This window comes from Spermophilus citellus, assembly GCF_964194105.1.
Source record: "Spermophilus citellus genome assembly, chromosome: 6".
Taxonomy (NCBI): domain Eukaryota; kingdom Metazoa; phylum Chordata; class Mammalia; order Rodentia; family Sciuridae; genus Spermophilus; species Spermophilus citellus.
Genome location: NC_138187.1, coordinates 79,583,214 through 79,597,794, shown reverse-complemented (window position 1 = coordinate 79,597,794; position 14,581 = coordinate 79,583,214). Strand labels below are relative to the sequence as shown.

At 36.0% G+C, this 14,581-nt stretch overlaps 1 protein-coding gene across 2 annotated transcripts in view; it reads right to left on the bottom strand.

The window, feature by feature from the left end:
• The window catches only part of ARMC3 (armadillo repeat containing 3), a gene marked incomplete at its 5' end in the record, with an annotated part of 97,184 nt that overhangs the window by 60,108 nt on the left and 22,495 nt on the right, over nt 1–14,581 (bottom strand). For both annotated transcript variants that reach the window (XM_081300284.1, XM_081300285.1), the window contains one exon: nt 7,601–7,784. In XM_081300284.1, coding sequence (XP_081156410.1) covers nt 7,601–7,784 — 184 coding nt within the window. The remainder of the gene's footprint in view (nt 1–7,600; nt 7,785–14,581) is intronic.

Below are 14,581 nucleotides of genomic sequence, written 5' to 3'. Positions count from 1 at the left end.
CATGCTTTTCCAGTGTTGGTATAGTCATCAAAGATGGAATCAATTTAGGAAGGAAGGAGACTATACCAGAAGGGATGGAGGAAGGTTACCAGCTGAATAAATTGAATTATAAAAATATGAACTTTGGGGCTGGGGACATAGCTCAGTGACAGAGTGCTTGCCTAGCATGTTTAAGGCCCTGGGTTCCATCCCCAGCACCATGGGAGTGGGGCAGTTTTTACAGTAATAAATGAAACCTGTGAGAAAATGGCAAAGGAGGAGTACTGTCAAACAGAGAGGTAGTTGGCTTACTGATGTTAGGGTAGATGTAAATTTTTCCTATCTGGAAATGAAGGTTCTGCTAAACAATGGAAGTTCACTTTTATGCTGTGCTTGCTTGGTATTCCATAACACTAGCGTCAGCTTACTGTGGTTCATGCACAGGTGTTTGCTTTAATTCATCACTGTAGGGATGGACAAAGGCATGATGTGAGAAAACAGATGACAAAGGTCTGATGTGAGGAAACAGACATTTAAAGCAGGCTGAGCTGTACTAGATTCAATCATATGGAAGTATATATTTTAAAGAGAAACTAGTTATTTTTTCTGATACCTTGAAATGCAAGGACATTAGAAAATTTGATTTCTCTCTAAATCTATCCATTTGAAGAACGAAGATACCAATAGGCCAAAACAATATTTCCAAAATTAGAATCAAAATCAGAGCAAGTTGAGTATAAAATTATAGTCTATCCCAAGTTATATGTTTCAGAACACAACAGAGTGTCTTGTCTAGAACAAGTTGATAACCAATGCCTGTGTGATTGTAGAACATAGGAAAAATCTCTACTGCCAAATGATGTTATCTGGTTCTGATCCTGTTTATTCTACTCTAAGAGTTGTTAATTTGGGGACCATGAATTCTGAAGTCAGATGAACTTCAGGCAGTCCAAGAACTCCCTGAAATTACATGCAGAGTATTGTGCACATGTAAATTTAAGAAGGTTACTCTTTGACCAGATTCTCCGAGGACTTAGAAGTTGTGTTTGGGCAATGTCATGGGATGTGCTTGGGAGCTGTCAGAAATACAGGCAGGAATTCAGAAGACATGACAGAATTAGAAACAGTTTGGTGATTTGTAAGCAAATAAGGAAGCAGTTGAAACATGAGTCATAAGTGAGATTACACAGGGAGATTTAAAAAGAATAAGATAGAGGACAGGAAGACAGGTATAATTCTGAAATGGTCAGTAGAGGAGAATGAGCTGGTAAAGGTGAAGGGGTTGGTCTGAGAGTTCATTAGGAGAACAGTCAGAAGAGAGAAGTGGTGTAGAAACTGAGGGACAAAAAGAGTTTTTAAAAGGAAGGATAATCAGCAGTGGATGCCACACAGAAATCAAGCTAAAAAAAAATGAAGATATATCTTTCTTTAGAACTCAGAGTTAAGGAATTAAGAAGTCAATGTCAAATTCTACAAGGACTTAGTTTTTGAAAGAGAAACCACAAGCAGGCTAAGCGATGGAGATGAGATGAGGAGGTAGAGTTATTTAGAATTGGCTAGTGTCAAAGAGATTAAGAGGCTTTGCTGTGTAGTAGAGAGAGTGGGAAGAGGGACTCAGGCACTTTTTTTGCAAAATTTTTGAACTCATAGGATCAAGGGTTCTACTCAAGCATAGGAAGAAAACATCATAAATACAAAATAATAAAAATTGGATTATTCTCAGACTAGGACTCTTCAAAAGCAAGGTTCAAACAGAAAATATTACAATTCGAGAAATATCAAATGCGGCTGAATTGTCACATGTGTTTGAGCGCAACAGAATATTCACAGCTAGGGCAAGGTTTCAAAAGCACACCAATCTTGGATCTTCCTGCAAAAAACAATTTTTTTAACAGAAAAACGAGAGTGTGGTTAATTTGAAAAACAAATCAAAAATAAAATCTTAAGAATGGGGAAGATTTGTCATGAGAACCTGAAGTGGGCACTGAACTGGACTCAATGTGTATATGAATCCAATGGCAAATATGGGTAAAATCGATTGCAATGACAAAGCTCTATAAGAGAGGCTTATAGAGTTTGTGGGGAGAGGAATATATAACCCCCTATTAAATTTGCAAACACAAGGAAGGGGATAACTTGCACAAGCAAAATGGCTAAATATCTTACTAAGTATAGTAATTTTATCTTCACAATAACTATTCTTAAAAGTTTGAAAAAAAACTGTAGAAAGAAAGAAAACAGTGTAGAAAAACAAAGGTCAGAAAACATAAAACATGAGGTCAGTAATAAGGCCAAATGTAGTAGTTGTGAAAATAAATCTGACACCTTCTCCACCTTGACCTTTTGAATCTAGTGGCAGTGAAGTTTCCCCAATACTGATAATATGTCCCTCACTCCCAGTTCTGGTGGGTTCTCAGAATCTTAACCATACTTCTGAAAGTAGTCCCTTCATGGGTCTCTATATAAACCATCTGGAGTTTACAGAACTTTTCTTCTGCTAAAACCACTTTTGATAATATACAGCAATCTTAATATCAAGTTAGAATCTGAAGCTAAACAGCAGTAATTGAGATTAAAAAAAAACCACAATCAGTATAGGATGTAAAGCAATATAAATAAAGCAAAGTGGATTCAAGTTACTAGAGAAATTTGACAGAAATAATGCAATGAGAAACTTCCAGGATACCATTCTTCATCTGTGATAGATTAAGTAGATAAAATAATAAATAAGGACAAAAAATCCTGTCCACTATAATTTATAAAGGTGGACTAAAAGATAAATATCAAACCCTCCATTCTGTAGGAAATACATCTGTTTGTTTATTCAACAAATACTTACACATCTATCACTTTCATTTTCTGTCCTTATTTCTGGAACAGTGTCTTGCACATAGCACACATAAACATTGGTTCAATCACAATCCGAATACCCCTTTTTAAGATTTATAGATCACTTGTGCATATGGATCATGCTCCAGACTCAAAGAAAATGCCATACTAGTCTCAAAGCAAAATTCACATTTTTAAAACCATGAACTTAAAATATTGGAATTTAAAATGAACATCTTTGGGTTCTGGATCCTGACCAAGAAAGGGGCCCTGGAGTTCACCGTAGGTCTTTCCCTCAAAGGGTTGGTGGGATTGAAATAGAAAATAATCGCAAAACAAACCATCTTTATATTATATAAAAATCACAGTACCTGTTTTAAAAATACTGCTAATAATACTTATCAACACACTTCAAAGAGGGTATTATAAAATTGGAGAAAGTTCCAAAGAGGAAAGAGAATGATCACAGGATAGTCTGAAAACAGATCTACAGGGAAAGACTAAGACAAGGATCCTTCACTCTGGAAAAATCATGGTTGATAGGAACATGATGTAATTACAAATGTCATAGATGAAGTAAATATAGAGTTAGTCATTGTATTCTAAAATAAAACAGGAGACACAATTTGAAACTGGAATGTAGTTATTTTAAACTAATTCAAGGAAACCAATCAGAAAACACTAAAGCCAGAAAGGACTTAAGAGACCATCTGTTTGAATTGCTTTGTGTTATAAATAAAAAATGAATGTCAACATGATGTTAGAAAAACTGGATATCTACAAGTTAGACACCTTCCTATGCTATATACAAAATTAACTCAATGTAGATCAAAGACCTAAATATAAGAGCTGAAACTATAAAATTAATTTTTAGAAAAGGGAAAAGCTTTCGTGACTTTGGATTTGGCAATGAGCTCTTGAATATGATGCCAAAAGCAAAGGAAATAAATAAGTTGGAATAGAGCAAAATGAAAAACTCAAAGGCTTCAAAGGAAACAATCAATGGAGTGAAAAAATAACCCACAGAATGTGAGAAAATTTTTGCCCATTACATATTAGACAAAAGATTAATGTCCACAGTGGATAAAGTTCAACTCAACATCAAAAAGAAAATAAGCCAATTAAAAATTGGATAAAGGATTTGAGTAGACATTTCTCCAAAGGGGAGATAAGTAGATCAAAAAACTTCTTGACATCACTAATTATCGGGAAAATGCAAATCAAAACTATGATGAAATATCACCATTTCATACCCGTAACCAGGGATGGCTGCTATCACAAAACAAAGTAACAAGTATTGGCCAGGATGTGGAGAAATTGGAACCTTTGTATATTGTTAGTGGGAATTAAAAATGGTTCAGCTGTTAAGGAAGATGATATGGCATTCCCTCAAAAAGTTAAAGATAGAATTACCATATGACTTAGTAGTCTACTCTTAGGTATGTACCCCAAAGAACTGAGAGCAAGGATTCAAAGAAACATTGTTCATCCATGTTGAGAGCAGCATTCTTCACAATAACCAAAAAGTCCAAAGCAACCCAATTGTCTATCAGTGGTTAACCGGAAAACCAAAATGTGGCTTATACATACAATGGAATTTTACTCAACCTTAAAAAGCATAGAAATTCTGACACATGCTGCAATTTGAATGACCCTTGAGGACATGCTAAGTGCTAAAGAGCCACAAAAGGACTAATTTGTATGATTCCACATACGTGAAATACCTAGAGTAGACACAGTCATAGAGACAGAAAGTAGAATGGTGGGAGTGAGGAGGCCGAGTGGGGACTTGCTGTTTGATGGGTATAGAATTTTAGTTTTGCTGAATTAAAACATTATAGCACAAAATAGATGGTAGCACAAAAAATATGAACATATTTAATACTACTGAACTATATATTTCAAAAGCAAATGGCAAACTTTATATTAAGACTATTTCATCCCATGTTAAAAAAAAAAGAATGGAACTCATTTCTTCTCCTTCAAACAAAATGTGCTCCTCCTCTTGAGTTCCCCATTTCTGAGCTGCGCCTTTTAATTCCCAGCTGTTCAAGTCAGATACTCATCCCTAACCTTGATAACACCTTGTCCCTCCCTCAGCACAGGTGACCATTTCACAAGTACTTAAGGATCCTCACAATGCACCAAGAGCTGTGTTTGATGGTTCCTTGCCGGATACCTTGAATCCATCAGAACCCCACATCTCTGTTTCAGGCCATTTTTTATGTATCTATGTGTATTTTGCCAACTCCTAATTGTATGTGTGTTTTTATTTTTGTTTCCATGCATATACATTTGTCTAGAAGGTAAGATTTTTTTTTTTAAAGAGAGAGTGGGAGAGAGAGAGAGAGAGAGAGAGAGAGAGAGAGAGAGAGAGAGAGAGAATTTTTTAATATTTATTTTTTAGTTCTCGGCCGACACAACATCTTTGTTGGTATGTGGTGCTGAGGATCGAACCCGGGCCGCACGCATGCCAGGCGAGCGCACTACCGCTTGAGCCACATCCCCAGCCCAAGAAGGTAAGATATTTTTAACATACAATTTTATTTCCAACTGACATATAGTGATTGTACTGAGTGTGATGTTTCAATACATGTATACAATGTACAATGATCAGATCAGGATAATTAGCATATCTATCACCTCACATCTTTATCATTCTTTTTGTGTGTGTGTCTTGGGAACATTCAAAACCTTTTATGAAAGGCATTTTGAAATATTCAACTGATTTTTCTCAACCATGTCCACCCCACTGTGCTATATAGACCATTAGAAGTGATTCCTTGCACCCAGGTACACCCCGGTACCCCTTAACTCTCCTATCTCCAGCCCCTTACCCCACCCTTCCTAGGCTCTGTTAGCTACTATTCTATTCTCTGCTTCTGAGACCAACTTTTTATCTTTCACACGTTAGTGAGGACATGCATTTTCCTTTTTGCTGGGGCTCATTGCTGTCCCATCTAGGTTACCACAGCAACCCCCCTTGTGGTCTCCTATGTCTGGTCCCACATGCTTCCAATCTCTTCTCCATTTTGCAGCAAGAGTCCTCTTTCTTTGGAAAGCAAAAAGCTGCAATGTTCCCCTCCCCCCCTGCAACCCAAGTCTTTCAATAGTTCTTCCTCACTGTTAAATAATGGCTTATAAATGTCCCTTAGCATTTGGCTTCTCTCTACTTCGGTAGCCGGAACTCTCAGTTTTTCTTTTGTGTTTTATTCACCGCCATTCTGAACTTAACCACACTGCCGGGTCCAGAACTTCCCCCACCCTGCCCTCCTCTGGACTTTCCATACACTATTCTTCTTTAGACAACTCTTAGTCCTCCTCCTCTGTCCTATTCAAACTTTTTGCTTGGCCAATTTCTGTCATTTGCCCCAGGTCCTATCTTGTGAGTCACATATTCCAAGAAGACGTCTCTGACTTCCATCTGCATCAGGTGACCTTCCTGGGGGATTCTGTGTTTCCATCGTCAAGCACTTTAAACACTGCATTGTGATTGCTTCTTTACTTGGCTGCACTGGGGTTACTGACAGAAAGTGGGGGCTTAATAAATCATTAGTGGATGAATTAATATACAGGTCTGGAGAGGCTGTAGTTCACCCAGAGACATATAACTAGGTCACTGCAGGGCCAATGGTAGAACCAGTGCTAGACTGAAACACCAAAACTCCCTGTCCAGTGCTGCCCAAGGCAGGAGATATGAAATTCACCACCCCCACCTGGGTTGGAACTGACACAGAATGACTCAGCCACACTAGGCCACCGAGAAGTCGAGATAGGCCAAAATTCTAGGTTTGGCACTGTCCCTGTCTTCCCAGTATACCTTTCTTTGGGTCTCAATTGGCTAAGAATCCTGGTACAGAAGAAAAACAGAACTGGCCAGCTCTGATAATATCCAACTTGCATTGGATGGACACAGAATAAGCCAACTTTGCCAGTATTAAAAAGCTTAATTTCATAGCCTGAATTCAGATTTGGCATTGATAATGTTACTCCATGAGGTGCTTCTCTGTTGACTACACACTAGAAAATGAAATTCTGCTTACTGCATTAAAGCTTGGCCTTGAAGAAATCCAGTATGGGCTGGAAAAAAATATTTTATACAATATACACAGACATACATACAGATGCAAGTGTATATATTTAGAATATAAGTCACTTAAAATAGTCAAAGCTGTCATCATTTATAAGAATAGTGATGCAGAAGGGGAAAAATAAAATCACATCTTTTATTAAACAAAATACTCCAAATATACATAAATTAAAACTGTAATTTCATCTTCAGTGCTTGGGATGTAATTAATCTCTCATATTTTACAGATTTATGTCAACATAGCTTGTCACTGAAATGAAAATTGTATTATGTATATAGTAGGAGCATATTATTTTTCATGGCACTACTAGACTCCAGCTGAAACTTGAAATTACCTTATGGATGTCATTCTGAAAGTGAATTTCTCAAAACAGTGTTTTCAGGATCACAAACAATGCACACATTCTACATCACTCCAAATTCAAGACAAATAAAGGCCTTAGAACTTAATTTAGGAATGAATTGCTTAAAAATTAGGATTATAATTAAATCATAGAGTTTATTACATCCCTTATAAAGCAATCTTTAGTTTAACTCATTGGTAGTTAATGAGTTTTGCCCTTAGGGAATAAGTGCAGTGTTATTCTCGAATGGTTGAATGGTTATATAAAAGCAGGTACTCTAGTGTTTGTTAGTACTAATCAAATTTCTGAATATAAGAGGAAAAAAATGTATGATTAGTTTGTTGAAAACAAGACATACCATCATAAGCTGCTTTAGTAATTGCTTTGGCTGCATTCTTCTGAATATCAGGAATTGTGGAGTTTTCTGCAAATGCTAGAAGTTTTTTAAGACCCCCTGTTTGCTGAATTAGCGTCATAGTTTCCATATCTTCGAGGCAATTGGCTATCACTGCGAGTGCTTCTATGTGAAGGTCATTCAATTCCTAAAAATAAAAGCAAACACAACTTTAGAAAGTTGTATTAAGAGAAATTTACTCTTCCCAAATTTTACTACAAGAGGAGCTGAGATCACTTTGAACATAATGTAAGAAATTTTGTTGTGACAAAGGCCTGAGGAAATGGCAATTGTTTTTACCAAAATAACGACCCTCTCCCAACCATTTGCCCCATTTTTTTTTCATTTCCAACTGACATATTCCAAATGTCTTATGAATTAAAAATAAGGCTAGAGAGGAAACTTCCATTAATGTAGCCAAGTGAAGTTGCTCATTTAATCTTTCACCAAAATTAATTTTAAAATCTAGAGGGAAAAAAATGGTTTCTCCAGAACTGGGGATTAAACCCAGGACCTCACACATGCCAAGAAATAACTTTTGAAACAGCAGACAGACTGCAGGAAGAAAAGTTCCTTAAAATCTGCAACTGTTAGAAGGAAATGATTGTGAATTTTGTGGCTTGCTTTCCAGGTTATCGGAATTTCCCCAAGCAGTGGAAAACTGCAGCCTTACTGCAGCTAGAAATTTCAGGAAGAAATCCTAAAAGGGAGAGAGGCGCAGGAAGGATGAGCCACTGTGGTGGTGTTCCACTCAGCATTGCTTCTGACCAAGAACTCACTTCACCGCAAAGGAGCGCAGTGATGGGCCCACGCTCATGGAGTTCACTGTTCTTACCATGTCCCCAACATCCCAAAGCAGTGGCTTGATAGAATGCTGGAATGTTCTTTTAAAGACTCAAGTTACAACACTAGCCAGGTGTTAGTACCTTGCAGGGCTCGGTCTACCAGGCTTCACAGGCTGTGACTCAGTGTCTGACATACAGTGCTAATTCTCCCATAGCTGGCCCAGGAACCAAGGAGTGGAAATGGGAGTGGCGCCACCATTATTACCCCTAATGACTCACTAGCAAAATTTCTGCTTCCTGTCCCTGCAACCTGTATGCTCTGCTGATCTGAAGATCTTAATGCTAAGGGGAGCAATATTTTCACCAGGGCAAACAATGATGATTCTATTGAATTGGAAGGTAAGACTGTGGCCCCTCCCACTTTGGGTTCCTCATGTCCCTGAGTCAATAAGCAAAACAACAGAGTTACTGTGCAGGGGAAATTGGACTGCTGCTGCACAGTGGAAGTAAGGGAGAATTTGTCAGAAAAATAAGATTCTCATATGGTGTCTCTTGTGCCCTGTGATTAAAGTTGATGGAACTCCACAAGAACCCAGTACATGCAGGATACTAATGTCTCAGGATGAAGGATTGTGTAGTCCCAAAGTACAAAACTATGATCAGTTGAGGTACTTGCTGAAGGCAAAGGGAATAGGGAATAGACAGAAGAAGAAGGCAGTTGTGAATATCAACTATGGTCATGAGACCAGTAATAGAAGTGAAGACTTTATCATGAGTATTCCTTACTTTACTATGGAGGTGCGTGTGTGTACACATGTGTATATGTATGCTCATGTGTGTTTATGTATGTTCATGTATACATATGTATTAATATATACCTTTGTTTTTTACCTCTTGTCCCATTATGTTACATGAGATGTATTAACTTTATACTATAGTATTTAATTTTTGTTAACTTTAAATTGTAGCATTTAAGTTACCAAATGTTAAGGAGAAAAGTAAACATTACCCAAGGATTTCGGGAAAGGGTTAATGGCTTTTTGGTTGGACACAGGATAGCTGAATCATGTTAGGTCAATATATGACCTTGGCCTTGTCTTTATTTGAAGATTATGATTTAAGGACATATATGGAGAGAGAGAGAGAAATGGCAAATTGAACAAAGGGTATAATGGAACAAACTTATAATGGTTAATTTTTATGTACTAACTTGGTTAGTCCATGGTACCCATATGTTTGTTTAAACATCATTCTAGATGTTTGTATAAGGACATTTTTTTAGGTGCAATATTTAAATTAGTAGATTTTGGGTAAAGCATATTACTTTCCATAATGTGGGTGGGCCTCATCCAATCAGTCAAAGACTTTAATAGAAAAACACTGACCTCCATGGAAATAGAGGAAATTCTGCCAATTGGCTGCCTTTGGATTCATTGTAATGCTTCCTTGGGTCGTCAGTCTGCTGCCTTACCCTGCTGATTTTGGACTTGCTAAACTTCCACAATTGAGTGAGCCAATTTCTTAATTATCTGTTTTATTCTGTGTCTCTGGAGAACTTTAGCATAGGATGTCATCCAAATTCTGAGTATAAACAATGCCCAGGCCTTTGGATGACCACTAAGTTATATGTGCATGGAGGAGGTGCCAAGAATCCCAGTGAATATAAACAGGCAGGGACTAGAAAGCAATATATCTTATCCTTAAAAGAGGGAACCATGCTGGTGAAATTTGTAAATTTACTGCTTTTCAAATATAGTGATTTCTCAATCTACATGCAACACAGCAGGTAGAAAGGTGAAGCCTCACTGGCTTAGGGTATCAGAGGTCAGAGCCTGGGGCTCATAGAGGAGCTACAGACTTAAAGGAGGGAATGCCCAGAAGCAAGGGAGCCACAGAGAAACGACGAACACCCCCCACCAAATTAAGATCCTTCCCACATTCATAGTTGAACTCCAAACCACTGAAGCATGGGGAGAGATCTCCAGGGGTCAGGCTAAAAACAGCAGCACTGAGAAACTGTAAGAACTGAGAAGAGATACCAGCTGTTGGACACCACAGAGGGACAGAGTCTGTAGCTACCTGTCTACTAGAACAAAGTACCAGCAATACTCAGGAAAACACAACAGAATCTGGAAACACTGGGAGGGATTTTCTACAATGTTCATTTTGAACCAAAAATCACCACACATGAAAGAAACGGGAGAATATGAAACACAGAAAAGAAAAGAAAAGAAAAGAAAAGAAAAGAAAAGAAAAGAAAAGAAAAGAAAAAGGTGGTCAATTACATCCCACTCTAAATAGGGCCAGATGTTCGATTAAGCAGTCAAAGACTTTAAAGGAGCTGTTATAAATATGTACAAAGAGGAAAGCTGAACAGAGACATGCAACTTGTTAATGAAAATTTCAGTTTGAAAAGCATAAAGTTAAAAAGAAGAATTCATCAGACTGAAGATTGAAGATGGCAAAAGAGAACTTGAATACAAATCAATGAAATTATTTAATCCAAAAAAGTAAAAAGAAAGGAAGAAAGAAAGAAAGAAATGAAGGACAGAGTCTTCTAAAGCAATATCAAGTCTTCTAAAGCAATATCAATATAAAGTCTTATAAAGCAATATTAAGAAGGACAACAAAGTTGTTAATTGAATCCTGGAGAGGAGAAAAGTAACAGAAAAAATTTTTGAGGGTTGGAGTTGTGGCTCAGTGGTAGCATGTATAAGACACTGGGTTTGATTCTCAGCTTTGCATATAAATAAAAAACAAAATAAAGGGTTCATTAACATCTAAAAAATATTTTTTAAATTTTTTTGAATAAATAATGACTGCAATTCCCATATGTGTGAAAAACATTAATTTACAGATCTAAGGATTTATATATCCCAAGCAGGATACACAAATTATATATAACTTCTATGCAGAGGAGAAATGCAGGAAGCCAAAGATAAAGGGATAATCTCAAAAGCAGCCAAAGAAGGCAAATCATACTCAGGGAAATATCATAATTAGTGGCCAAATTCATATCATAAATAGTGACTTTCAGAAGAAATAGCAGAGGGCTAAACAGAAAAAAAAATGTACAAATCAGGAGTTTTTCATTAAGCAAAAACAGCTTCTCAAAACTGAAGGCAATTCTCTCTCCTTTTCCCCCCCTCCCCCTTGCCCCTCATAACCTCTTATAATTTTGTGAATCATTGAAGGTCTCCTACCATTTCCATATGCTTTCCCTTCTCTCTCCCTTTCTCTTGGGAAGATGGGAGGGGAGGGGAGGGGAGGGGGGATAGTAGGGGATAGGAAAGGTAGCAGAATACAACAGTCACTAATATGCCATTATGTAATAATGTGAGTATGTAACAGTTGTGATTCTGCAATCTGTATTTGGGGTAAAAATGGGAGTGCAAAACCCAATTGAGTCTAATGTATGAAAAATGATATATCATGAGCTCTGTAATGTTTTGACCAATCAATAAAAAAAAAACTGAAGGCAAAAGAAAGACACTTTCAAATATATTTTTAAAAAGCTAATTTATGCCAGCTTATCTGCACTATAAGAAATGCTAAATGAAGCTTCTCTGTCTGAGGGGAAATGACCTAGTTGGAAACTAAATCTATAGGAAAGAATGAATAATACCCAAAATGGTAAATATGTGGGTAGATAATAAAGAACTAAATATTAAAGAGTAGACAAGACCACAAATGTGGATATGTGATTTTTCCTTATTTCTTTAAAACTCATATGATACAGGACTATTCAAAACAAAAATTTTATGTTGTATCATTGGGTTTCTAATGAACATAGATGTAAAATATTTAACAATAATATTTAGAATGGGAAAACCAGACATATATTGTTATAAGTTTCCAATATTTTATTTGAAGTAGTTCCATATCAATTCTAAGTAGAATATGATCATTTTAAGTTGTCTATTGTCATCACCAGAGCAATTACCAAGTGCAAAGAGATATAGCTCGAAAGCCAATAGAGAAATTAAAACGCAACATTAAAAGTTAAATTAACATGATAGAAGAAAGAAGAGTGAAATGAGCCAACAGATCAGACAAAGAGAAAACAATAAATGGTACACCTAAATACAACCAAATCAATAAATAGTTATATAAAAATTGATTGAAATTTTAATTTCAAAAGCAATCTGGTAGAAAATGACATTAATTTCATGTGTTCCAATCCACAGGCATGTTATAGCTCTTCATTTATTTAAGCCTTCTTTAAAACTGTTTTGTATTTTTTGGGTGAATAAATGTTGCCCAAATTTTGTTAAATTTAACTCCTTGTAGTTCATGCATTAGTAATGTACTATAAATGGAATTGTATTAATTTTTCTTTTCAGTTGTTAATTTGTAGTATGTAGAAACTTATTAATTAGTATGTATTGAGCTTTTATCCCTTGACTTTGATAGATCTACTTATTAGTTCTATTAGGCTCTTGTAGTCTCTCTGGATTTTCTCCATACAGTCACGTAATCTGTGAATAAATACAGTTTTATTCTTCCTTCCTAGTCTGTCAGTCTTTTATACCTATCTTTCTCTTGGCCTTGTCACTGTGGTAAGAATGATGGTGAACAAAAGCAATGAGAGCAAACATCTGGGGCCCGTACTGCATCATATGTGAGGAGGTGGGGGGCTTCCATTTATTACTTTAGATATTTTGATATCATGCGAATTTTTCCAACTAAAACACATGCATTAATTCTGAAAACATATCCTTCTTGCAAATGTCCTAGCTCTGTGATTGTGGGCAAGTTATTTATCTGTCAGTTTCATTCTTCTTACCTGTAAAATGGGGTTAATGATTCAATAATTACATGTGACATGTATAATGATACAATTATTATCATTTATTCTTATCTTATAGAAAAACATTATCACATTCTCAAAAGAATTATAAAATTAATAAAATTACATGTAAAACATCTAAACAATGCCCACCACATAGCAGATGTTTCTATCCCATTTTTTATTTAAAAGACAACAGGTAAAATATCAAACAGGTGAAAATACCATGATATATCAGACAAGTCTAGGTTCATCCCTGCAGTTAATCTCTTCCTACTTATGCAACATAGGGCAAATAAAATACCCACTCTGATTTTCAGTTTCCATTTTTAAATTGGTAAAAAAACTACTGAATTTATCATGCATTCAAATTCACAAATTCAAAATGTTTAGCCCAGAAACTGGTACATAGGGGATCAACAAACCAAAGATGGCTAGATTTACACAGCTGAGAAACACACGTGTTCAAGTATTGCCCTTCTGTATTTTACCAGTTTGGTATAATTAAGCTCTGATATTTATTGATTTTTAATGCTTAGATGAAGTGAAACTTAATATTAAGTTATTATTCAGGAAACCTTTACTCTGTCCCTAGTGCCCAAATTTCTAAGAGGTACTAAGAATAGATTTTGTCATTAGAATTCATTAAATTTATTCACGTAATAACCTATGAAAGTGGATCTGAAATCTACATATTACCATTTCACTCTGAAGTTTAGACAGTGGACCCTTGCAGAAGTTACCTGACTCACTTTAAGAAGTAAAGAATTCGATAAATTGTTAGATTGGTTTCTGTAACTGGGAAATTATAAGGAAGACCTACAGAGTCTGAAAGTGTACAATTCATTCCTAAGGAGCTTAGTGGGAACTACAGAAATTCAGCTTCAATATTTCTCAAAATGTGTTTAGAAGATAAATTACTCTTCTTCTCTTATTCCAGAGGAAATCATGGCAGATAAAGGTTAAAAGACTAATTCTAGGTGTTTTAGGGAATTAGAAGGAAGATAATAGAACAAGAGTTTACAAATTTTAAATCTTCTATACCAATAGGTTTTTTTAATTAGCTTCAAATGGCCTCAATAATTGGTCTGAAGCCAGGCATGATGGTGCACACCCCTGTAATCCCAACTACTTGGGAAGCTGAGACAGGAAGATCACAAGTTCAAGGCCAGCCTCAGCAATTTAGTGAGGCCGTAAGCAACTTAGTAAGACCCTGTCTCAAAATCTAAAAAGTCTGATTTAATCAGGTTAATAACCTTTATGTAGCAATTAATTAATTATTCCACTATACTTTGTACCATGCTTCAATATAATAAAATTTAATTTAAATATTATACAATTAATATTTTATAAAACATTTAGAAAAGATAT